Raw genomic sequence first — 27,646 nt, forward strand, 5'->3', positions numbered from 1 at the left:
CGATCACAGGCTCCTGAATTAAATGGAATCGAAATCGTATCGTGGCAGACTGTGTGATATTGTCAAGTATCGTATCGTTGTCCAATGAATTGATATTATATTGTATCGTTATGAAGCTAGTGGTTTACACCCCTAGCAGTTACATTGTTGAATATCACAATAACAATATTACTAGTGATAAATAAACAACATATTAAAGCTGCTGCTTTCAGTATATTGCTAAAATACAACAACTTGGTTGTTGAGTTAAAAAAAGAAATGAAACATTTTTGTTATTGAACAAATTAAACACTGATTCTAACACAAAAGGCACAAATCAAAAAAGAAATGACAGTGAGCGCAATATGACAGTCTTTTGCAGTGTGTTTATTGCGCAGGTTGACATCACAGTGAGGATAAAAAACTACATATTGTGCAGCTGCCCAAGTCACTTGCCACGTACACTTCCTTTGCACTCTCTCACATTTGGCTTTTATCAATACACCAATGATTCCACCACAGCAAAGCATAAAAACAGGTGGATGGAAACACCCAAACTACTTCTCATTCACTGTTCTCTGCATAATAAACACTTAATACTTCACTCTACAGTGGGAAACAAATTGAGATTTCAGACTCTTGACACCATCACTGACGAGTGTCACACTGCGCAACAGTAATTCACACATCTTTCAGAGGCAAAGCGTTGCATTGTGGGATTTTTAGTGTTCTCGCTTTTTTGTTCTATTTTGGGGATTTTTTATTTTTGAGGCCTCTATAAATTTACACTTTGAATCAATCAAACAAAATAAAAAGTAAATATAGTGTTCCGGGTAGAAAAGAGGTAGTGAACTCTTAATTTATGCAGATTTCATAGAAAATAAGTCTTTTTTTAAAATTTAATAACCAGAAATCTTTGTGCAACTGATGAACATAACATCTATCTGACCATTTCTCAGTTTTCGAGTCGATTGCGATCACAATATTACCAATAAAACAAAATGTTCTCCTCTCTGTGTGGATTACAAACCTCGTTAACCAAGACCAAAGAGAAGACCAGTCACTTTCCCGCCTGATTTATTATGACGAGAGCCTCTCAGACGGACACGAGAGTCATCCTCAGCTTCTACAGCCACATCCATTTTTCTAAAATTTCAAAGTGCTTCAGATTTCTAAGTGGGGCAGCCTAAATGAAACCCACAGGACGTGGAGTGCTACATTGGAAATGTGTGAATCATCCCTAAATAATACAGTGTACTGATAGTCCGGTGCAATAAGTGTTTGATGACTGGAGAATTCTCCTCTTCAAACACAAAGAAACATTAACAAAAATTTGGTATCCAACGTGTCAGTCTGGTTGAAGAGTATCCATTACTTAATGTACACCCACACTTCTTAGAGCTTAGCCGCAACATGAAAAATTACCACTTAAGGGAAAAATAAACGTATAAAGCTGGTCTGTGGAGCAGGAGGTGGAAGGTTGCCTTCTAATTGCTGGAGGGGAGAGAAACCATGTTAGAGTAAACAAAGTCTGATCGATGGTGGGGATTATATCAGAAAGAGCCTTTGGCCTTTGGCCAAGACGAGCAAACACACTGGTCTCTGTCTCTGCTACAGATGGAAAAAATAGCCAAGGCAAAAAGCTGGTGAGTTAAAAGCATTATATTTCACAGAGGGGGGAGCAGATAGAGCGTAGTACAATGCCAGATATGACATGTAGCCAACTATATCACGTCTTGGCTGTTTGTATCAGACAGAAATGCCAGTAGATAACAGGGCAGTGTTGTGAGTTTGATGGAAGGCTGTTCCGGCTGGGGGCTTAGCTTTGGGTCAGGCTATACTCCCACGGCGCTGCAGTGCTGTGTGTGAAACCTCTCCATCACCACACGCACAAGTTCAACGCGCTGTTAGCTGGTCACGGCCGGGAAGAAATGTATTCTGTATACTCCCCGGCTTCAATGTGGCAATTGCAATTCACATAAGCCACTTAAGGAAATCTGCAGAGGGAGAGAAAAAGGTATAAAACTGAGAAGGGGCTTACGAGTTATTGGAGCCTTTTAAACACGGAGGCTCCTCATCAGGCGGGGGGCTTCCTTTTTTTTTCTCCCCAAGTCTTGTAAATGAGTTCACTCCATTGCCTTTAAAACCCCTGTAAAGGTATTAAATCTGAAAATAACATAATTCATTACCTCTGTCTGAAACATGTTTAACTTGAAGATGTAATGCGGGCAAAAGTGCTTTGGTCTTGGTTGCAAGGATTTAAAAAAAGTAGCAAAATGTGAGCTATTCTGTCCGGGATGTCATTCAGCACAAAAAGGAATACTAATGACTTTTGAATCCATTTAGTGACTCACTTCAATTTGTGATTTATATTAATGGCCCGTGTATTGCTTTCTCCACATCCAACGGGGCTGTGTTCTGCTAAATTTCACCATAATATTCATGTCGATAAGCAGGTGACGACTTGGAGAAAGGACTGATTATATTTGCTAATCCCCAAAGAAATTAGGCGAGATTGATGAAAGCGTGCATATACTCCACACACAAAGCCTTGGGAGTCTCTAAAAGCTGTTACCATGGTGGTATCCCATTAGAATAACAAACATTTCCCCTGGATGTTTAACATCGCTTCCCAGTGAGCACAGCCCTCCCTAAACCTCCCCTCTCTCCCTCTCCCTCTCTCTCAAGCACCTGCCTTCACATTTTCCACTTCTAAAATTCCACCAGCCGCTTGGAAAAAAAAAAAGGAGGGTGAAATATGAAATGCAGTTACGAGAAAACTTGAGTGCCAAAAAAAGGACTTTTCTTCAAACCCGTAATAACTTTCCATGGGAATAGGGAGAAACTTAAAAAGAATAACACTTCCCCTTGATTTTCTACTCCTACCACTTTTTTAAGCAGGCAGTGAATTTCCTGGAGTGATAAGGGCTTAGCCAATGTAATCCTCAGAGGACCCTTCTCTGGCATGCCAGGAATCAAGAAACCTTTCCCTCTCGAAAAAAAAAAAAAGTAGAAAAAGACAGAGAGAGGGAGGCAACAGTAGGTTTGGGAACAAGGAGGAGAGGCAGCCAGCATGCCATCTCCCACACATGCTGGCGAATGCAAATTAGCATGTGTGGAAAGAGCAGCCGGACTCGCCTCAGCTGGAGATCAACAGAGGAATATTGATATGACAATGCGAGGGGCTTCCCTGACTCAGACAGCAGGGGCCACCGAGGATGCTCTAATTGGCCTCACGCAAGGAGGGAGGAGGAGGAGGGTGTGGGGGTGGGGGGGTGGGGGGGGCCCATAAATGTTTCACACAGATTGATTCATTATCAGTTTGCTCGACAGGCTGGGTGGGCCTCGTAAAAGTGTACCATCTTGAACTGGTGGCATGTAAGTCACTGTCACCGCGGCAGGACAGAATATATCATCCCGACCTTTCACTTCAGATATTGAAATGAGAGCCGGCAACATGACTTGCCACACTGCAGGACTACTACTCTTGCATTTCAAAAACGCTGGAGTAGAAGGATCGTGCAATGATAGGTGACAGAGCAAGGGAAAACATCAATAATTTACGAATGTCTCTTCTGTCAGGATATGCCAGGCTATGATGTGCTGTCTCTTTTTATTACAGCAGACGTCAAAGCTGGCAGGCAAGTTTGAGGTATAAATATTCTCTTGATTAAGGAGCGACTGCAATATAAAAAGTACTCCGTCTGTATTGTCATGCAAAGTAGATCTAAAAAGTTGAACTAATAAATCCATTTACAGACTCTAGTAACTTCTGGTTTACATTAACAGCCAATTAATGGCTTCTGTATCATTATAAAAGCTCACTATCTACTGTAAGAGTTTGCTACATGAGAAGTTGTAAAATTTTACGGCCAAACTCTCTTCCGTCTCCTAATGTGGTTAAACTGACGTTTTTGCTCAGTGATAAATGTGCACAAATTATTCAATAGCCCACAAAAACTAATCTGTCCGTTAAAAAAGAACTGCAGGCTTCACAGACACGCAGAGCTGCTGAAGATCACTGGCAGCCATTTAAGAGCCGTGAGAAAGGCAGTTGAGCATCTCAGCTTCTCGCTGGGTGGTTGGATACATGTGGTTGACACATTTGCATCTTCAAAGATGCACACAGACAAACTCAATATGTGTGAGAATGTCTGGGCGGCATGTGGAAAACCCCAGTCCTTCCTCTGAAGAGGTTTCCTCCCCCTCTCAAAGACTATACCACGTTTTTGAGCTCCTTTATCTGTCAAGCAGTTGCTTCGGCGGCGAGTTGTAAACAAGTTGCTTGGACTGGATGCACAGAAAACAGTTGCTGTATACCGTGCAGCGACTGTCTGCTCTGCACCAAACCGAAAAAGGCGCTGCAGGAAACTACAAATCAGGAGCCATTACACAGCAACAAATATGACAGGAACAGTGCTGCACATTATTTGAGCTCCAAGACTCATTCACTCAGTGTCTCTTCCAATGAGCGTGAACAATGCAAGCAGAGTGTGCATTGTGCTGCAGAGCAGGAGACTGTTCCTCTGAATTGGGGGGTAAATTACAAAAGAGGCCTGTGCAAATTAGACGTGATGGCTTCATAATACGTCTGAAGTGTCGGCTTCTCCAGAAACCTATCCCCAGGCTACACTCGCGGATCGACGCTTTGAACTTCCAATTATTCCTGCCAAACCGCTGCAATCACCACGCTGTAAAACAATCATTCTAGCGTTGCAAAACGCACACGATCAATGTTGACTCGGCTGTTGGCAACGACGGGGTTACCAGCTCTAAGTATGCTTTCATAGCGTGATGTATTTAATCTATATCTGCGAGGAACACGCACATCCGATTTGGCATTAAACATAACAAGTGTCTGAGTCTTTTTTTTCCTCCTTTTAAATGCAACTTTTGAATGAGGTCCTGAAAGAAGATTAATATCTCTGAAGTGTTTGTAGTGGGTTTTTAATCCTGAGAGACCATTTGTTACAGAAGGAGGAAGAGGACCGGAGGGAAACAGCTGTATTTCGAGAGGAACCATCCAGAACTGTGTTCCCTCCTGATATTCATTTGGTGAGGGAATATATTCAAGTGCTATCACAGTTCCATAAGATTACAGCACAGAGAGGACTCATAAACAGAAATCCCACACAGGATCTGGCATGTGTGCAACCGCTGAGCAATTTTATATTACAATACGACCTCTTACTCATGCATACTTTTGCCTGCAAAGAAATAAATTACCTTTGCAATTTGGGACACCTCCAAAAGGTGCTACTGGGTGCCGTTTGTCGACAGTACTCAGGCAGTCTAAAAGAGAGGCTAAACCCAGGCGGGATGACCGAGTCAAACACCTCAGTTGAACCGGAAAAAGTGACCACAACGGTTGAATAGAACGAGACTCTGGAGCCCGAGAGGGAAGCAGGAAGAAAGAAAAAAATGCTCCCTGTAAACACTGGCTAAGAATTATTTACTCACAAGGCTAAACATTAAAGCGTCTTCTCGTCCTTGATTAGGTCTTGTTTATATTTCCCAACGACGGGTGAGTAATATACATAGGATGTCTAGTTGAGATGCATCAATATTGTCTCCTCAACTGCGCCTGCTACATAATTAATACACACACTGACATGACATGGATATGATATGACAAGGGTATCAGAGGCGAGGAGTTAGAAAAAGAGTGAGTGAATGCATTTTTCATGAAGTGCAGAGCTCCCCAGCCAAAGTTCTAGACATGATGTTTCAGTTTCAGAGACGAAAAGGGGCACGGAAGGCGAGGGAGGCAAAATATGTGGCTGTGTGAAAACAAACCTGGGAAAATCATATGCAAGTGCGCTCATACTGATATGTCCACATCTCTGATCACACATCCAGAGGTCGACTTTGATCGGCCTTGCATCTCCCTCTTGGCTATCTGTTAGGGGTCCTGTTCAAAAAAAAAAAAACTGCAAATGTGATACAACATCCTCTCATCTTTTTTTACTTCCACTGATGTCTCAACATCTGATGGGCTGTGGCGTTACTGCAGCTGCTGATACTTAATAAAAGTGAAGGCTGGATTTCTTTAAGGGTAGCGTTTTCCATTTCTTTCGCCATTTCTCCTCAGATTGGCGAAGCTATAAATAGAAAAAAAAAAAAAAAAACAAACCACACAGGTGTAGAGAAGAATTCATTTTGCAGTGTATTTGGACAGGGCTCCTCTGCTCTGCCACTGGGAGAGGGGCCTTACAGGGGCCATTCCTCCTCATTCAGAGCCATTACCACCCCACTGTCACTGTCAGTCTGTCCCCTCACCCATCACAGAGCCCAGAGCAGCCCCACAGCCCGTCTCAAACCTCGCGACTAAATCACATTCTACGCACAAACGGCCGGGGCCGTGCAGCATCTACTGTATCTAATCTAATCTGTCCATCTCCTGTGTCCCTACACACACACATCAACACACACACCATGTAAGTCTCTGGAAAGGCAGGCCAACATCTCAGCACCTCAATCATGTACATTTCCGCCGTGTGTGGTGAAACAAGAGTCGGTAATGCAAATCAGAAATCAGGATTTGCCTCCATAATTGGGGCTTTATCAGCTCATTAAGAAACAGGGAGGCATCGCTGAAATGAGCATGCAATATTCCCATTAAAAGCGCTAAAGGAGAGAGCACTTAGAACATATCAACGCGAGTCCTTGGGAGAGAGAGGGAAGGAGCCGTGATTGATAAGGTTACTATCTTGTCAGCTAAAAAAACACCTAAGGGGAAGCGGCAATTTAGCAGAAAGAACAGAGCGAATGTTCTCAGGTGGCCCTGATGGCCACTTGTCTGCCCCTCAGTGTTGTAATGCCCGATACAAAATGGCACATCTTATTAAAAATTTGACAGATTTATTATTACAGTTGTTTAACCTCTTTATAATCAAATCATGTTAGGGGTTCAAGGAGACTCTCTCCCACTGAATTACAATCATTTTAGCTTGATTTAAATTCTCGCCGTGTGGCGGTTTCCAGTTACCCCATGCGGGCACATTTCCTGTTTACATCCAGCAGCATTCAGAGTCAAGTGCACATGGGGGTATTAAAAAAATCATATGAATAAGGCCACTTTTAGCACTTAAAGTGCTGTACCAAAAACAACAGAAAACTGCTTTTCACAGTTATTACATTTTGTCAAAGGGAAATTATAGGGTACAAAGTTGGTCCCCCACCCGCCTCTGGTCCACTAAAATAGTCAAGCCTTTGTGGTACAAACTGTACTGCTACCACTCATAGATGTGACTGGCAGGATGCAAATTTACTACTATTAATGTGAGTGGGCAAAGCCACATTAACCCCACAGTCTCTGCGTGACGGACAGGGAGGGTGATGTGCTGGCATATTGTGTTTCATGTACAGTAATTGCTGCAGCTCAAAGTGCTCAGAGGTGAGATTGTAGCACACAACGTGACGATGAACGAAGCATGTCATTGGGCCTATGGGGAGAGGACTGTCATTAGCTACAGGACGTTGATGATTGAGGAACACTTTCTTACTGCTGCGGAGGAAAAACAACCGAACGCCTTCAGCAAAATCAATACAGTTTGAGCCGTCGGAATGCAAATAGCGACTATTCTGGCTGCGTGACACGGGATGATGCACCATTACTTATTCTGGCTCCATTCAATGTCATCATTAGCCTTTACAGTGTCAAATCCGCTCAATAAAGGGCATTATTTCCAAAAGGATAAGCGCTGCATTAATCCTTTTATGCTGCTTTCAGCAGGATCGAGTCTCCCATAGCTAATATTAATGTGCTAGGTGTCAAGAGTGAGATGGCTAATCCTGATAACTCAGGATGTACAGTCAACTTTGCAGATGGCTATCTGCCCTGGACTAGCACTCCTAATAGGCGCAGGAACAGGATGTGCTTTTAAAGCTGCACTTCCCGAACGTCGTCTTCAAAGAAAACGATAATTTTCAACGGGGCTTTCTGAACTGAGAAGATAAGCCAGAGAACGGGGGAGGACAAAATAAAAATGATGCTCGCCTCAGAGAGGAAAAATAGCTTCCTGATATAGTCCTAGCTCCCTCTTTAAAGCTGACACCTAGAACATACAGTTTATCAATTATACATGAAGCCAGAATCCATCTTCTGTTGGCAGCTTGTTTGGATCCGGCCCGAGCCCTCTCAGTGGTGAAATGTGTCTGGGAGCCCCCATCCCTCCTGTCGCCTTTTTCCACTCGCAGCCTGTCCTTAAATCAATCCCTTTTTAGGCCTGAATTTATTTTTCCTGTAACAAATCTGTCTTGGCAAATGATGTCACATAAGCGGGGAGAATGACAGCCTGATGTCTATGCGGGGAACATCAACCTTGCTCCAGCAGCCTCCTCCCAAGGTGAGTAATCATGCTGAGGAGCGGTGCAGTGTGTGGATGCCAGCCAGAGTCCAAACAAACCCAGAGTCTGTTGCTCAAGATAAACAAACCAATTAGGGGAAAGGCATGTTATTCCTCAGTTGGTGGGATATTTGCTAGATGGAAAATAATCAATGCATTCTTATTTCCACGGGGCGAAGCCGAAAAAGTCCTGAGCAGAATAAAATCTAGGCGGAGAGGGAGAGTAAAATTATTCATTAGAAAAAATAAATAATGGGACTAAACTAGCTACTAGTCATGTAATTAATCCATGCAGGCTCAGTGGAGAGAGGAGAGCACAGAGGGGAAGATTCATCATAGCTTTTCGCCCCTCGCTCCCAGGGATACATGCCCTTCTTGTGTGGATGAGTCAGCTTACATCTTCTGACAATTGTGAGCCAAGGGCTTTGTCAAAAGGAACCACAGTTATTGTTTTGATTGGTTCCCCCTTGTTATGTTGGGAGCGCAAAATGCTTTCAAATGTGATTGCGCCACAGCATCTGAAAATAAGGCACGCACATATAGAACATCAAAAAGGAAAATGTCTGCTTTTTATTTACCCGAGGACAATCATTTGGCACTTTGGCGCTCTCCCTGGCCTATCCTCCACACTGGAACAAGCAGCCCTATCAGTAATTGCAGGGAGCGGCCCCGTTGGCCGGCCGAAGCATTAGACGACTGGGCTCACGGTGCATGACATTCAAGCTGGCCAATAAGGACGGACATGCTAATCAAAGTGGCTCTGGCCTCCCCATCACAGTGTGACTGGAGGACTTTGCCCGGTCGGGGTGGATGTGCAGCTGCTCTGGCTGCGTTTCCACTCTGCCCCCTCAGGGCCTGGGCACCAGGCTAACCACTGGCACAAGAGTTTAGATGCCGGGGAAAAAAAAAAAAAAAAAAGATGGCGGAGGCTAACAACGCCACACATGAAAAATAAATCACAGCCAGCTTGTTAGCATGGGAAGGAGAGCGGGAAAGAGGAAGAGAGGGAGACAGAGAGAGGAAGGGGAGGGGAAAAAAAGAACTGGGTTAAGAGATTTAATGTGCTGCTGAAAATCTGACACTTGCCAGAGGTCCAAATGTTCCACCAGAGCAACGGCAGCCCTGCCGGCTAAGTCTCTATAAAGCCTCCAAAGCTGCTTACAATATACACTTGAGAAACAATAGATAAGGTCAGAGAACTAGCCTATGTCTGAGTGGGACCATGTATGAAAAATAAACACTTTCCCACTGCATGTGTGAACCCAAGACATGCTTACTGAAACACAGGCAAAAAAGCAGTTTGCTGCTGTTGATTACCCAGCATTTGTCAGGAAAATATTCTGCAATACTCTCTGGTTCCAGCATTTTAAATTTGAGGTTTTCCACTTTTTTTATATATATATATATAGTTGTAAACTGAATATCTGCGGACTGTTGGACAGGAAAAACAAGTAATTTTAAAATCACACTGGGCTCTGGGAACAAACGATGGACATATTTTGCAAAAAATGACAAAGACAGTAATTGAAAATAAAAATGATCAGTTGCAGCTTTTTGTTATTGATATATTTTCAGATTCATGAAAGATAATCATTCAGCATTTTGGGAAATACGCTTATGTGCTACCTTGCCAACAGTTGACTGAGAAGATCGATACTGCTCTTATATATATGTCCATTAAATATGAAGTTATTCTGAAGCCAGGGGATGGTTAGCTTAGCTGAGCTTAGCATAAAGACATAAAGAAACAGCTAGTCTGGCTCTGTCCAAAGGGATTTAAAAAAAACACACACATCTACCAACCAGCACATCTAAAACTCCCTACTCAGTATGAAAACTGAAGCGTTAAAGGGAAAGTTCACCCCAAAATCAAAAATACACGTTTTTTTCTTGTGGCTTTAGTGCTGATTATCATTCTAGATTGTTGCCGAGTGTTGGAGATATCGTCCCGAGAGATGTCTGCTCACAGAGCCAAAAAATACATTTGAGAAAAATCAACAGCAATGTCTCTTTCCAGAAATCATAACCTGGTTACTCTAGATAATCCACAGACCTTGTTGTGAGCAGTTTCATGGAGAAACTATTTTCTTTCTCCCAAACTACACCCAATGATTGTATTGCTGCACAAAATGAAGCTTGAATCTCCTGCTAGCTCACCTAGCGCCACTGAGCTAGCTAACGTTACAGCTCAGCCGGACAGGACGCCATTAATATTTACATCTCACTCTGTCATGAGCGCGAGCCTCTCGTCCATGAGTAGATGCATGCTTGTCTAGTGTATTTTTCTAGCTCCATTATATTCAAGAGAAGGCAGACATTTCTATGGCCGATATCTCCAACACCCATGGAATCAAATCAAAACAGTCTAGATTGATAAACAGGTTGACAGGTGAGAGGAAAAATCTGTTTTTGATTTGAGGGTGAACTGACCCTTTAAAACAAGTTGGGGTTGTACTGGGTGGTTATGCAGAGGGAGATTTTTTTGCCAGCTGCAGTGACATCTTGTTATTCTTCTCATCATTGTGTGGTTGCCAGGCAACCAGCAGGACTACCTAGAAGTCACTGCTCCTGGCCAAGAAATAGTCCTGCATATTACGCCCCATAAAACCATATGTTGTAATTTTTCCACTTTGATTTTCTTTCAGCTGACAGAGGAAAAAACTTGCGTATCTGTACAGCTAGAATGAAAATTGAGGTGTGATATGACAAAAATCCTTAAGCTTACAACTTAAATGAATGAATTATCAAACCATTAAAAAAATTATATTATCCTCAGAAGTCATTAGTCTCTTTTAAAAAGGGAGAGAGAGAAAAAATTACTGGCAGTTTACAATGGATCAAGGCCAAACTGGCAGAAGGAAGATATGCACAGGCTTATTACAGACCATAAACAAATTACAGCGACATAAAAGGGAAAAATGAAACCTTGCAGAAGGAAACAATTCTCAAAGAACAGTGTCCAGCATCTGCTGCACAGAGATGCACATCTGTGGTGATTCTTTGTAGGCCGCTTTCGGAAACTGTCAAGCTGACCCGGGCGCTGCGGATTGTTTGTGGCGGGGAGAATATTCCGACGGTATTTATTCGGTCGAGGCTTTATGCTCCAGCGTGATAATATAACAGTGTCTGACACTTAACTCTACGCACTATCTTTGCCCAAGAGACACACTATCCTAAAGCGTCCGCGGTTTCATCATGTGAATCTTAATCAGATACTTAGCCAGTAGAGCAGGTTTTTACTCTCCCTGGTGAGAGTATCAACACATGGCCATCAGGCACAATTCACGGCCGCAAAGTGGCTATTTATTTTCTGCTCAGCATTACTTGACAAATAATTACTCAGTCTATTCAATTAAGCCATGGAACTCGCACAAATGGCCACAAACATCCCAGTGTAGGACTGAAACATTATTCTACGTTTCACAACTTGGTCTCATGAATAAAAAGGCACACGCACACACACACACACACACACACACACACACACACACACAGCGAGTGCTTTGATGCAGTGGGAGCAAAGGGACAAGGTGATGGAAAGTAGAAATATCATTAAGTCTGAACTATTTCATCCTTTTTACAGCAAGGCAGAGGAAAACAGACTTGTTGCCGGTGGAGCAGATGCACACAGTAATCCGGGGTGAAAGGACATGGTGTTTTCCCTGCTGAAGAAGAAAAACTGTTTTTACAAGGTAACGTGGGTGTACAAGGAGAGAGTCACTGCATGCTGGTAGAGTAATATGGACTACAGCCTGGAAGCCTGCCAGAGTCCAAAAATGTGCCCCCTCCACCCCCTACCCCCACCCCGAGAGGCAATTACTCAAGATACAGTGGATTAAAGCATTTTTTCCTGTTGTTGTTCAAATTAGGATGCTAGAAATAAAGAGTCCCAAAATAAAAACCAGCGTAGCCCTGCCAACTTTTAAGTATTTCCACACACATTTCAAAATAAATAAATAAATAGAAATAAATCATACAAATACACAAATCTTAACCAAAATAGATCCCATTCAGTGTGATGAGAACTTCTCCTCCATGGAAACAAAATGAGATGAACCCTGACATCCTGTAAACTTTCCTTCTAAACTAAATTTCAAACATATCCTCTAATAAAAAGCTCACTGTGTTTACTGTGGTTCACAGGGCTTTACAGCATACGACATCCCTCTGTGGTGCTCAATGACCAGAGAAAACAGAAAAAATGTCTGTAATATATACACTTTTGCTCAAGAGGTAGAAAACCTTCAACTACCAGAATGCACAGCGCGACATCGGACCAATAAACGCTCCCAGGGGTGGGTGACATAATGTGAACACATCGGTTTGACACAATGGCGGCCAGCTGGAAACAAACACTCTCGTAATAACAGTTAAACAGTAACCTATATATGTTAATGTTAATGTTAATGTTGAGAAATAGGCAGCACAGTAACAGAATCTTGGTCTATATTAGATCAGTGCTGCCTTATGCAGGAAACAGTATGGCAGCCACTTCCAGTTCACAAATTCTCTAGTACAGCTGAACAGGGCACTAAAACACGTTCCTAGAGAACATTTTAGGCAAAAAATAGACAATGCAGTAACATAATCTTGGTTTATATTTGATCAGCACTACCTAGTTTACTATTAGAGGGGCAGGTCCGTCTCTTGACCCACCTATATACTTTTTGTATCTGCGGCTGTGGCATGGGTGTTGGGCAATACGAAAATGCAGAAGCACAGCCTGTAGGTCGAGCGACAGCTCCGAGAGCCAGCAAAATATTTGCTGCGAATGGAGCAGAGAGATCTAGGCACTGCCTAGATGGAGGGAAGATTACCATACTTTATTTGCACATACAACCCACAATGTTATGATACAAAGCTGGTTGAAAATCAGTGAAGTATCCCTTTTAAGATTTCACATAAAGCATATGATGTAACATTATAGAGTAACAATAGTTATCAACGCACTTAAGGTTAGCTACATCTTAATATCTGTAAGTAATAATCCAATACTGAAATGCCTTTATAATATAACAATTTGTGAAAATGTTGTTTTTCTCGCATGCCTCCACGGTGAACGAAGAATCTAAAGATGATGAACATTCTTGATTAATTTAAGACATAGGCAGCTGCATTTAACAACAGCAAAACTATATCAAAACATCACTTTACAAACTCTCACACAACTCATGCAGCATAATCCAAATCTCATTTATCCAGTCGTATGCTCAATTCCTCCCAAACAGACAGTCCTTTCCAATGGAGAACTGAATTAAAAGTAAAATTTATCAAAATTTATCAGGAGCTGCTGGTCTACCACTGCCTCTATCAGCTAGTTTGTTTGTATTATGGTGTGACTTTGGTGCTTTAACACAAACAAACTAACTGATCTATGCTGTGGTAGAGCAGCAGCTCCAGTGTTCAGTGAGGTTAAAATACCTGTTTTTGTCAATGGAGTTTGGTCTGAAGAGAGCATAGATAAGTGTCACTTGGATAAGTTCCCTGTTCCAAAGGGCTGTCTGGGAAGTAAAGATCATATGACTAGATAAATGGGACCTGGATTATACTGTACGAGTTGTGTAAAAGTTTGTTAACAAATGTTTTGATTTAGTTTTGCCGTTGTTACACATGAACCCCTACAACTTCAATTTCTCAAGGATTTTCTCAATTTTGGGATTTTTATTTCACTGTGGAGGCATGAGAGAAAACTAAGTTTACTTCAGACATTCAGCGTAACACGGGGTAAGTAATTGATAAACAAATGCTCATTTGAGGGGTGAAGTATTCCTTTAAGTACAAGATTAAAAATTTCTGACCTTGGTGCCTTCCAGTGGTCGTATTAAAGATGCTGTGGGACTCTTCAATAAATGGGCTGAAAACAACTCAAACTGCAACAATTTATTAACTTTATGTCCAAGCTGTGTCCAAAACCACTCTTGTTCCTTGACTGACTACTGACTATATAATGGACACTTAATAGTTTACTCTGCAGTGAGCAGTAAATTGAGATTGTGGACTTCATGATTATTTTGCATCATTACTGACTGATCACAGAGTTGTTGAGTCATCATCATAAATTTTCAAAGCTTGTGATGCATTACCTTGTGTGGGTATTAGTAGGGTTGCCAAAATAAGACAATAATTCAGATTTATTAACCACAGAAAAATGATGCCCCTTGACCCAATATGTCATTGAACATACAATTATTTAAAGCAGCTTTGTAGATATGATGAAAGCAGATGATAAAATGTTGATTGGCCTTGTGAATGGAAAATTTACAATTTAAAAAACACCAAGAGGGAACCACTGATAGAAGCATTGTTTTGCACAATTTCTGAGTTAAGGAATTTTCGTACCATTGCAATACTTTAAGCCTGAAATTTCATCTCGATGCAAAGCACTTAGAAGCTAGCCCCGAGGTCAGACCTAGCAAAGCCCCTGATGCTACCATGAGCATCCAGTCACATCAAGCCACACTCGAACAGGCGTTCAGACATAGACCGGGTAATAGTGTGTCCAGCATTGGACATTGGACGGGCCTGCCACTAGGTTCATAGGTTGTCTGCTCCGGGATTTGAAACCATGCCAACATGGCGGCTAGTTTGGAAACTTTCTCTTTTATTACGAAAATAGTTCACTGAAATGCAGTTGCTAACTCTGTCTTCATTTTAGATCGATAATAGATAGATTAAATGTTTCTTAGGAGTTTCCAGAGGTGGCAAGTCGTGCCGGACACCCCTGATTTGCATAAAGTAGCCTGGATTCAACTTGATGCAAATGAGAAGCAGACGCCCCGTCTCTTGAACTGCATCACAGCACTACCAGAATGCATTGCACGCCTGCCTACGTAGACGATGACCAAGAAGTGTGGAAATAACAGAACCTGTGTACACATCCCATCCGTCTACCTGTGACAGATTAACCAACTTATTTGCTAAATGGATTGCAATGGACTGCAGGCCAATTTCACTGGCAGGACAGGGGGTTAACGAGGCTTTACAGATTGCATCATCTGACGCAATTTATAAGCCGCCATCGAGAAACACAATTGTGTCCAAAATCCACTTGAATTTTTTTAAATGTTGCTCATGGCGAATATTGATATATGCGATTAATTTAGATAAATTATCACAAAGCATGTAATTAATTAGATTATTTTTTTTAATCTCTTGACAGCCGTAGATATTAGCAAAAAGGAGTTAGCATGATGGGCATTACTTCTTCCTACCATTGTTGCATTTTTTGGAATTTCACACTCAGAATTCAGACAATAAAATGGTTTATATAGTGCAGAATGTAGTAAATATGAAGTGATTTCAGACACATCCCAGCTAGAAACAGCTGTGATAATCACATAAACATAGTGGCCATAAGTAAAAAATAAAATGTGGGACTTTTATTTCTGATGGAGTATTTTTAGAGTGCAGTATTGCTACTTTCACTTCAGCAAAACATCTTAAATCTTCTTCCTCTTCTGAAATGAAGAAGTAAAACCATAAATCAGAAGTAAGGATAATTGTAAACAACCTAAATAAATCCCACAGACGTTAAAGTGAAAGCCACAGGATGTCTCGGCAGCCAGCATCGTTTGGCCTCTCCACCCTAATTTACCACGCTCCGCCCACTCAGGCCTGCAGGGCTGTGGAGCTGGCTGATCCTCCAGCAGGGCCGAGCCAGCCCATACGTCCCACTGGCACGGGACGCCCCGCCAAGAGCCAATCACCAAGCCCGTACTCCTGACAGCTCATTACCACTCAATTAGGCAGGTGCACCTCCACGCACAGCCTTCTGACAAATACAGCCCTCCCAGATGCATGTTTAACATTCGAGAGAATTATATAGTGACAGCAAACACTAAACGCCTCACCCTTATCACTTGATTGCCTCAAGATTTAAATCCTATAATTGGCCCAGGCCAGCGGGAGAAAAAAAAAAAAAAAGCCAATAAATATGATGCAGTCGGCTTGTAATTGAACAATTATGAATTCATATTCATAAGATGCTTGCTGGCAATTACAAAATGCCATCTGATTAGACACAATTTGAAATGACATTGTTCCATGCTAAAGACACTGTGGTGTCAGCCTAATAAAGAGAATACACATCATAGCAGTTGCTCGCCCACCAACATGACCTCCAGAGATGGGAGACATGCTGACACAGTGGCTTGGCCGGTGACGGACGGGACTTGGCACCCATCGCTCTTTGTCCCCCTAAACCTACTGCTCACACTCACTCGCACAGGAAAAATAACACCACCAAGGGTTGACTTTCAAAATTTTAACACCAGTGGGCACAGATTGTGCACATAACAAAACACAAGCAAGGCGAAAAAATGTTGATCCCTTGAGAACAGATTCTAATCAAGATGAAATGATTTACAAATCTATTTAATAAGGCTTGCCAGAAGTCAAACTTGGCATGTAAATGCGGTGGGGATTAAATTTCATCGGCAACCAAGACTGTAACTGATCGCCTGCAGACAAAGGGGGAGCCTGCCAGTTTTTTTTCTCCCCCCTCCACTTCTCCTCCCTCCCTCCCTCCCTCCCTCTTTCTCTCCACTGCCTGCATTTTGCCTCGTGATCCCTCCCTGGCTATGTGGAAGGACAGGGGCAGTGCAGAGTGGTGCAGTACAGAGTGGAGAGGAAAGAGAGAAAACACAGAAAAGGAGAAGGAGGGAGGAAGATGGAGACAGAGGAAGGGAGGAATTTGAGAGATAAAGAGCAGTGGTGAGAGGGAGAGTAAAAGGAGAGCAGAGGACAGAAAGGGATGGAGGAAGAGAGGGAGAGGAAGCTCAAGGTCAGCGTGAGGACAATGTGGTCCTCTGAGTTGGACAGAGACACAGCCGCAGTCACCTCTGTGCTAATCAGCCCTTCGGCTGGCTGATGAGATGTCAGTTAGTTGTGTGTGGAAAAACCTCTCCCTTCGCTTTTTTGGCTGCAAATTGCAGGGGCTGGTGGGGCGGAGTAACAATGTGTGTGTATATATGTGTGTATGTGTGCCACTCTGGAGTGTAAGCAGGCTGACGTGCTGCTTGTGGTGCCAGTATTGCGCTTTTTTTTTTTTTTTCCTGCTTTTGCCCTCCCCTTCGCCTCTTTTTCTTGCATATTATGCTACGGTGACTGAAGCTGAACTCAGCTTTCCCCTGCAGTGAGGGCAAGAATACAACTGCCAATTAATGCTATATGCAGTGTGCCAGTGTTAACAGTGTGAGGCATTCTGCCTCAAGTTGCTGCGCTGTTTGAAAAAGAAAGGTGGGCTAGCTGTTTTCCTCGGGCGTGGCTAACCTCTCGCAGGCTAACGGGGATTGCGCCATTAGCTGAGGGCGTAAACGAACAGCGTCCACAGCTGTGATCAGGTTTGCGACCTAACAGCACCGCAGCTTGTGTCTCGTTGGGTGAGTTTTGTGTATCAGGCCAGTTGGCAGAGGCGAGTGTCTCCTCCGTCTATCCTTGGGTTATTTCTGACCATCTGTGCCCAGTCATTAACAGGCCTTTTCACAGTCAATTGTCTTGTTTGTCTCCCCTCTTCTTCTTACTTGCTCCGTACATGACCGTGAGGTGGACTGAGTGCTTCTTTCTTTTCCCTGAATATAAACGGCATAAGTTAGGAGAGGCCATTTTATTAGCAGGGGCTAAGGAGAGCTGTGGAGCCATAGGTTAATTCAAAGTGGCATCATGGAGGATGCATCAAGCAGTGGAGATCAAATTACAGGGCAAAGCGCTCAGTGGTAAGAAAAACAAGCCAGTGGTATGCTGCAGAATGTGTGCGTGCATGCTGTGTGTGTTTAGCAGCAAGTGTATGTGTGTCTGAGAGACTGGNGGGGGGGGGGGGGGCTAACTGGGCCAGCACGCACACATCACCCCCACCAATTAGAGTCACTCATCTCCCTTTCACACAATACATCACCCTCCATTTCTGATGTTTACAATCGTCGGGGAAAGAAATAACTGTAAACATCACTGCAGCAGCGATGGCATTCAGCAAAAAAAAAAGAGAGAGATATCCTCTGCCTGAAATGCGTTTAGCCATTCCTTCTTCCCCCTCACGCCTTTGTTATTGGTCTTTGTGCAATGATTTGCCTAAGGACCCAGATTTCCTAGCAACAGCCTGCCACCAAACATTTGGCAGGAGTTCAACATTCTCTCTCTTTGTGAGAAATGGCAGTGCTGCCTCCCTGCTCTACGTCTGCCACCAGCCCTGCTGCTGCTGCCGCCGCCACCGCCGCTGCTGCTGGATGAGCCAGACTGGCTGCAAGAGCCCTCTAATAATTCTGTTTTCATCCAATCACACCACATAGTAGCAGGCACCTTGAGAGCCTCTGCCAGGAATCATCAATCACCTCTTTAACACACATGCTCTGGCGAACACGGACGCACGTGCGAGGCAAATAACATGCTAACGTACACACATGCATGCTTTTCGGTAATTACATTTACAGATTAGAGTGTACAAGACTGCGTATACCGCCCAGCAGTCGTTTAATGAAAATCAACAAAGCACATTAATACACAGCAGAGGTTGGTACAGTGAGAAAGGGAGAGGGAGAGAAAATGTACAATGTGGCTGTAAATTGGGTAAATACATCTGAGTGCTCTCGACAAGGTTAATGGAGAGAGGAGGCCTTAGTGAACACCGGTCTAGACACGCCACACAGTATTAAGTGGGAATAGCTGTGGCAGTGTATCTGGCTAAGTACTTTGGAAGTGCGAATGGGACCCTAATAAAGCGAATGATCCCCCTGTTTTGACAAAGAGGCCCAGGAGGGACGCTGGAAACGACGTTTGAGATTCCGAGCACTGACAAACACCCATTTGTGGCCCTTCTATTCCCCCCTCAAATCCCACGGAAGCTTTTCCCTGCGCGTAAGACTGTCGGATGTGGGCAAAACCCAACTGCCAATTTGCAGAGGATGTGCCGTGTTTGCTAATGCGAAGCAGAGGCTAAAAATGAGACCACACAAACTCTGGAGGATGGACTGACTGATCTGCTTTCTGGCACGAGCACTGACGGCTTTTTTTTCCCCTTCTTGTTTGTTTGTTTCTGCGACTGGGCGGCTAATTATGAAACCTCCGTCATTATTGGACTACAGTACACTCATGTTTAGAGGGGCTTGTGGGCAACATGGGGACCATTGTGAATTTCACTTGGGACAGAATGCCAAGGAGTATGTTGATGGCTGTAAATGCTGATTTATGCCGATAATGAACTGCTTAAAGACGTGGAATGCGGTGCAATTTCAGGGCTATCGTCTTGACTGGAGATCAGACAAAATGTTGATCTGCCAGAATTAAATGTAATCCCAAACAGTGAAACACGAGCATGGCAGGCCATCCTACCCCAGAAGCTGTAAGTGAAGACATTACCTCAGTGGTGCAGCTTGAGTGTGTGTGAATGTCTAAGCTCACATCTGTCCTCCTCAATCTGTGTGTGTGTGTGTTTTGTCTGTAGGGGGAAGATTGTGTAGGAGGGGGTAAAGCCGAATGAACTCGAATAATCAATTTTCACACTTTCACAGCACCTGTTGGCTTGTCTTCACGTAAAAAAGAAATGAATGAATGCATTACATGTAGAACAATTTCACACTGTGCTGCAGCTTCGCGCACAAAGACGAGGGGAAAATAGGGAGAATGGAGCTGTATTGTCTCAATAGGTAACATAGCTCATTTCACTCGACAAAGGATGAATGGATATATTGACAATGCTGAAGGCGCGCTGAGGCATTCCCTGAATAAAGCCTCTTAACATTTTGTCCTCTTCTGGCAATAGAGTTGGGGAACAGTCATTTTGAATGTAGAGGGTCTCACTTACCGCAATATAATAGACCTTGGCTTTCTTCACCAGCTCCCAGTTGCTGTCCAAGTCCAGGTGTTTTTCCTTTTTGTAGCAGTTTGCCGCTGCCAGGTTAGCAACAAGGGACCTGCCGAGACAGACCCCATAAATCTTCCGCCTCGCTTATCATCCATCTTAATTTTGTCTCAAAAACATCCCTAAAAACACTCGGGCCCCAGACTTTCCTTTGTTCTTTCACGATATAAAAGGATGATAATGGTTTCTTAGAATGTCTGCACCAAGGTGAAATAAAGTCATCTGGATGTCTTTATTTTTCTTTCTTTTTAAAAAAAAGGTGTGTGTGTGTGTGTGTGTGTGTGTGTGTGTGTGGGGGGGGGGGGGTTATCTCAAACACCACAAAAAAGGAGAGATAAAAATAAGCAGAGGGACTTTCAAGGCCAACAATGAGCCACAAATTATTCATATTATCACATCACCTGGAGAAGTGGTCCATTGTTAACAAAGGTGGAAAAACAACAGAAATGCATTACTAAATGAACACTTGAGCTGAGTAGTGAGGGGTGGGAGCTGGAAGTGAAGCAGGTGGCATTATCTTAACATAGCTCATTAGCCAGTCCTCGTGAGCTGTCGCTTTATGAGCGGCCATCAAAATGAGTGCAACCATCATCGCTACTTAGGGGAAAACTGTTAGGCGACCATATGACAGGTGGGTGCCGCTACAGGAAGGGGTCTGTTCTCACGTGGCGAAAAAGAAAAAAAAAAGTGCTCACAGTGGTTTAGCATCACAGAGAAGACTAACAGTGTGCTAAGATGATCAGAGTGCGATGACGACGGCTGCGGTATGACAGCAGGATTAGGACTGCACTTGACCTGAGCTGCAGTAATGGACTCAAAGGTTAGAACAAGCATGACAGACAAAATGAGTGTCATTAGTGAGGAAGTCCAACAGACGTGAGCAAAGCACGGCACTCTCAAATAACAGTGGGATCTAATCATATCTTATATTCAAAAGGTAAAACTGAAACACTACAATAAGCTACTGGGGAAACCAAACGCTGATCAGCCTCTCCAGGAATTGGCAAATTCAGACTGGAAGAAAGTTTTTCAATTTTAACAATTACCAGTTTCCTACATAAAAAAGAGTGCAATTCAGGTCAAGTTCTATCTACCAATCTCAAAGAAATATCAAGCATCAATTTCCATAATGACACTTCCTTGTAACTATGGTGACAAGGGCTTTGTTACCCTACAGCTTGTCTTCTCAGGCTGTGTAGCCTCCAACCAAGATCTGCCAGTGGATATAATATAAAGTTGCCAAAACTGAACTATTCCTAATTAAACCGGGCTCTGAAGCCAATTTGACATGGTGGCCAAACTGTGGAATTACAAGGTCCAGGTCTGTAACGTGATCCCACGGGGCCTTTTCCCAGAGACTTATATTGGGAGAGGGATATCTGTAAATCAGCGGGTTAATTTTTTGAGCATCACAATATCTGTAAAATGACTTTGTCACTCTCGGGATTTGATCCAGTGGCGATCGATTTGGTCTGATGACATTTTAAAAGTCTAAAAGAGCCGCATGATTAAATAATTTTATCCCCATTCAAGTTAGTGGAGGGCTGAACCAGAGGTTAGCTGCTCAGTTGGTGGAGGTCTCTAGTGCACTTCTTCTATTGGTCCCACAGTATGGAAGATTCAGGTGTTTTATACCTTTTGTAGGAATGAATGGGCCCTGCCTTCGACGCAGTATCCAGTTCACTTTATATATCCATGAATCCAACTCATAAAGCCCGTACACATGCTGGATTATTTGCGGCCTCAAATTTATTGTTTTCAATGTAGACGTGCGGAAGGCAACCTCAAAAGCAAGAGCGAAGCAGGCAAGTGTGGTAGACCCCTTAAGACCCATTTTTTCAGGCCGCGACAGCTGTATCTTGACATAAACAAAGTTGCACCATTTTTCTGGTGACAAGGAACAGCCAATCACAATTGGTAGATGTCTTCCTTTTGTCCCTGTCTAATATAAATATAAGGAGAAGCTGATCATTTTAGTGCCTTAGGGCCACCCAGAGCTTAACATCTGTCCCACGGACAACATTTTAGACCTAATACATATTGAAAAACAACTGGAAGAAGATCAACTCCGACTCTGGGATTTCTGGTAAGAAGGCTATGATACAGTGCTAGTTATGGTTCCTTAGCAGGGTCAGGCGCAACCTGCCACCACGTCCTTGAAGGTTGGCACAGATTTGGCACAAGAGTAGCAACCAGCGCCTGACCTCATGCTTTTCGGGTGGTTAAAAACGTGGATTGTGTCTTGGCACTTACAGATTAAACTACGGGGAAAAAAAGTTACAGAGAACCATTCAACCTCTTGTACAGATAGTCAACTACACAGGCTAGCGACAACGTTTACTCTAACTTAAAGTATTCTAAGTATTGGAAATGTATCCCCAAATAACATAAAACTGTTCACACTGACTGACTGACTGACTGATTGAACCTTTGATTACAGATTATTATAACTGAAACAACATATTTCCAAATGGCTAAAATGAAAATATTCATGGATACATACAGCATCCTCACAGACTGCAACTGAAATGGTCAGTCTGACTAGGGGAAGTAGATTTTTTTTCCCGTAAGACTTGCACTAATCAAAGCCTCGGGGCTGTGACACACCGGCTCCCAATCCTTCAAAGCCATCACCCTTCCAATCTGGCCCTGCCGGCGACCTTTCCTCTGGCCTCCTGAGCTGTCTGTTAAACACCTGTAAGAAATATTACAGAGCTCGTCTCCCTGAGCACGGCACCTGACCTTTTCAGGTGTCAGAGCCACATCAAACAAGCCCACTAAGACTATTCAGCGGGGCTGGCTCCCGGGGCGGTCAAGGTCCAGCCGTTGACTGACTGACAACTCCAGTAGCAGCGGATGAAGGGCTGCAGAGGAGGGGAGTGTTTAGAGAAGGAGGTTATTGATCCACACCTGGTCTATCATGAACTGGAGCCTTCGCTGTTAGTGATATTTGTGTGCGCGCGTGTGTGCAGGCTTTGACCTCTGCTGTCTCAGACGTGCTGATGATGATACTAGCGTGAGAGTCGCCAGAGATGCTAAAGCCCCTTTTACAGCCGAGAAGGCTGACAGGTGAGAGCTGGGATAGCCCAGCCATCTCTAACACATTGCTACTGTCAGCCTATAGATGGATGACAACCCACTGGGGCGGCAGAGACTGAGTGGGGGCCTGGAAAAACACACTCAAGCTGTTCTTTTTCCTTTTGATGTGTGAGCTGAGCTATGATTCCCTGTTATGACTTCCAGCCCCGAGGAGTCAACTGCCTGCCTGAGGATGTAAAAATGAACCAGAAGGACTATTTTGAATCCGAGCTACTCAGCAAGAGGGTCATTTCTTGGTCAGGGTTGACTGAAAGGTGGCTAACCTATTGTCCCCGGTGATGCAGGCTGCACAGGTACCAGTTGGCTCCACATTTTGTTCATAGTAATGCGCGTCGACGTGGGCTTCTTCAGCCTTCTTCTTCAGGATCTCCCCGAATTGGTCGGTACCGATGCACCCGAAGAAAGTAGCCACCTTGTGGGGTTTCTGGATCATCCACTAGGAAAGAGAAAATAAAAACAGCAGTTACAGTGAGCTCAGTTTACAAAATATAAGTCTGTTTGAAGGGTCAAGTTCAGCTAAGGCAGATGGCATACAAACTGTAGCTTCACAGCAAACATACTGCTTGTGATATATGAGGGCTGCGAGCTGTCGTAAACAACCCAAGACCAATTCCACTCCACATAGAGGCACTATTCTCATCCAAGCACTCCCTCTTCCATGTGTGCTAAAAACAGTCTCATCTCCTTATTTACACAAACCCCATAATTCAAGGCTCCATCCTACTTATGCAAACACAGACTGTGTGTGTGAGAGAGAGTGTGTACCTGCTACCACAGGACACTCCCTGAACTGCTCGTCGGCCATTTTTTGGTCTCGACAGTCCTGATGTACTCAGTGACTTTTACCTGATGAGAGAGGGGGAGGAGGGTGGGGGCTGCTCAAATTCTACAGCGCTCAGGTTTAACCTCCAAAGATTTATTGACGTACAGTACGTGCTGCTGTTTGCTCATTTTATTGCAGCCTCCTGTTTTGTTGCTGACGGGGGCCCCTTGTGAATGAGATGTTGCTGCTTTTGGGGATGACCTGTATATGTGTGAAATTAATCATTTCACACGACCAAATAGCATCTCGGTGGGGGAAGAAAAATGCATTTTCATCACCCATCCAGAGATGCTCTCCCCTGTTATTTTGCACTACCCCTTCTGGTCTCTGGGTAACTAGTTCAGATGGGGAAAAAATTGGAGAGAAAAAATTACCCAGGAAAAAAATGCATTACTTTAATCAAGGGTCAGGTGTGTTTTCATACCAAGGCTGCCAATTTACAAACATAGCTGACCTGTGAGGCTCATGGCTTTTACCTGGTAACAAATCAGCCTGTAAATAATGATGATTATTGTCACTCTCCATCATTCCCTTTGTTTTTTGATGAAAAATTCCGACAGAAAATCCCACAGCCTAAGGTATTTTCAAATTGCGTGGTTTGTATGACCAGTTTGTATGTAGTATGACTGGTAGCCCATTGGCTACCAGTCTGACTACAATTTAGCCTGTGGGGGCAACGACAAATATTTCGAGGTTTCCATTGGAGCCAGCAGATATCCTGGTCAAGACTTTCTCCTTTGGGTCTGGTTATTGTTTACAGTCCAATTAGCAACCTGAAGCACTACAAACACAGATACAACAGATACAGGGTTCCTACAGCCTACAGAAAGTTAGATTTAAGACTTTTTAAGACATATCTAAGGCTACTCGAAATTTAATTCAAGACCAATTTTACAATTACAAAAACTGAAGGAAAAAAAACATGAACTGATATCAATTACTTAGGGTTAGGGACAATTTTTCTCAAATGTCTTATGGCAGAGACATGAAATGGGAAATACCTAGTGTTTGTTGGTGAGTTTTCTAACTGCATGTGGAATTCCACTGCCTTGTTTGCCATTCTGCCAAGTATGAAATTCACCAAGCCTTGTATGCATTGCCTTGTACCAGTTTGAGTCACGCCACAAATCTTGGTTAAATAGACCATTTTCATTGGATTTGCACTTCCTCATGTCGTCCAGGGTTCAATGACATCAAGCTAGCAGCCAGTGGATGCTCTGCTCTGTGCATTCCAGGCGGAAATAAATATGTGTTGTTGGTTTAACTAACCTGACCTGCATGATGTTTAAACTAGAGGTATTTGGTTAATTATTTAAAAGAAAAAGATTAATAAAAAAGTCCCACTTCTTATGGCTTAGAATTTTAAGACTTTTAAAAGACTGATTTAAAACATTACCATAGAGCAAATCCACCAGAGCATAAAATTTTTACATGCCGTAGTGAGTGCTGATTTTTAAAAGGTAATCAGTTATGTAGTCATGTGTAGGGGTGGGTAGGTGGGTGGGGTGGGAGGTAGGGTAGGTATACAATATGCATATGATGTGTATCTGTATGTAAATATATGTATTTGTTGTTGTTGTGTATGTGTATGTTGTTTTGTATGTTTTTTTTAAAGGCCCTTCTAGGGAGGGGCATTGGAAATTAGCAGTAGCTACGAATGCTGTGATACATTGCATTGGTTAATTGCTGTGCAATTCTCTATGTATATGTATCTGTCCCTATCAAATAAACATGAAAATGAAAATGAAATAATATGCTATACATCAATACAACCATTACATCCCAATTTTTAATATGTCTGAACTTATGTCCATACTAATGAAATAAATTGCTAAAAAAAAAAAAAAAAAAAGTGCAACAAACCACAAAAAAATGATATTAGTTTTTTTTTAAACACATTTTTCTAAATATACACAAGAAAATTAGTTCATGCTCATTACGTGGTGACGCTTATTCCAACGTAGGAAGTGCTGTGAATACCCGCGGTCTGGATTATGATGTTTTTGTTGTGTGCATTTTTTCTGGATTTCTACAGACCCATTAGTGCAAGGAAACAGCGCTCCGGGACACGATGAATGCGTGATATGTTAATGTAACTCCTCCGGTTATATATGCAAAAATAATTATTGCTCTGTCTTATTTGGTTGCAATTCTACGGGCATTTAAAAATAGATATGCAAATACCAGTTAAGGCCTTTAAATGAATGAATTCAATGCCTTTTAAGACTTTTTATGGATCCACGGGAACCCTGAGATATCTGCACATGAATGCAGAAGCTATTAAAAAGCTAAATTGTCAAGAATCAGAATGTGGATTAAAGAAATGGTGTCAAACATATCAATTGAGCAGATAACATATATTGTTATGTATAACTAAATGTTTTTAATGATATCTGAGACTTTTTATGTACTTCTTAAAACATAATGCTGATGTTGGAAACTTGCTTCAGCACAAACAGGCTCTGAGGGGTTGCATTATGATCTGAGAAACACCTTTTACTTTAGTTATCTTATTTTTATTATTTACTGAGTTATTTATTTCTAATGTTTATATATATGTATTATGTCTGTACACAGTTGATGGGGATGGGGTAATGCGAGGTAGAGCAATGGGAAAAATGTTTGCTGTGTTTTATATACATGCTATTCATTGTACAAGTTGACCAATAAATATATTGTTTATTCTTTTGCCCTCCACACGGACTGTTTACCTGCAGGCAACCAAAGCCCGCTCAAACACAAACCAGAACACTTCCGATACCAAAATCTTGTCCTGTTGCACACATATTCTCCATTCATATGCAGACATCTGTTTATATAGATTAGTTAAGTAGTTGCCGCAATGTTTGCTTGACAAATAACTATGAAGCAATTATCAATCATCAATGCACTAATCAATTACTCGACTAATCTTTTCAGCCCTACTGGCAGCAAATGAACAGTAATAATGCCACATATGCCTGCTGTATCTTGGCCCATGAGCGGGCCTTCCACGTGTCAACTTGAGTCATGGCTCAGTCACTCAGTCCTGCCCCCCCCCACCAACTTTTCCTCCCCACCTGGCTGAAATACACAAACAAGTACAAACACGCACGCGCAAATCCACAGCAAAAGCCGACAGAAGCGAGCTCTTCTTCCCTAACCTCTTGCTGCAGGCACCTCACACTTATCAAGGTCACTGGCTCGGGTACACGTCAAGTCCTATCTGATTTTCTCTTCGCCGTGATGAGCTCCGAATCCAAGGTTAGGAGCTGCGGGCTGTAAATAATGACAGCGCGGCCCCTCCATTTGCAGGCCTCTCAGGTGGGAATAGAAAGGGCCACTCAGGGGCCCCCGTCCCTCTGATGACAGCATGGTGAATCACAGTGGAACCACCGACCTCGCAACCAAACCCCCCCCCATCTGACCTCTCCTGCCTCCTCCACCTCCTCTCCTTCTCTCTCTCTCTGACCGTCGGCTGTACTCTCACTGCCAGCTCAGCTTGTCATTTTACAGGGTCATTAACAGACACACATACACACTAACATGTGCATGAGTACACAGTGC

The 27,646-nt window shown here is 43.0% G+C and overlaps 1 protein-coding gene across 2 annotated transcripts in view; it reads right to left on the bottom strand.

Annotated features, from left to right (window-relative positions):
• Positions 1-27,646, bottom strand: part of LOC126400112 (adenosine kinase-like) — a 143,456-nt gene that overhangs the window by 62,345 nt on the left and 53,465 nt on the right. For both annotated transcript variants that reach the window (XM_050060587.1, XM_050060588.1), the window contains 2 exons: positions 23,541-23,713; positions 20,122-20,230 (listed from right to left, as the gene is read on the bottom strand). In XM_050060587.1, the coding sequence (XP_049916544.1) occupies positions 20,122-20,230; positions 23,541-23,713 (282 nt within the window). The remainder of the gene's footprint in view (positions 1-20,121; positions 20,231-23,540; positions 23,714-27,646) is intronic.

The sequence above is a fragment of the Epinephelus moara genome, chromosome 13, assembly GCF_006386435.1.
Source record: "Epinephelus moara isolate mb chromosome 13, YSFRI_EMoa_1.0, whole genome shotgun sequence".
Lineage (NCBI taxonomy): Eukaryota > Metazoa > Chordata > Actinopteri > Perciformes > Serranidae > Epinephelus > Epinephelus moara.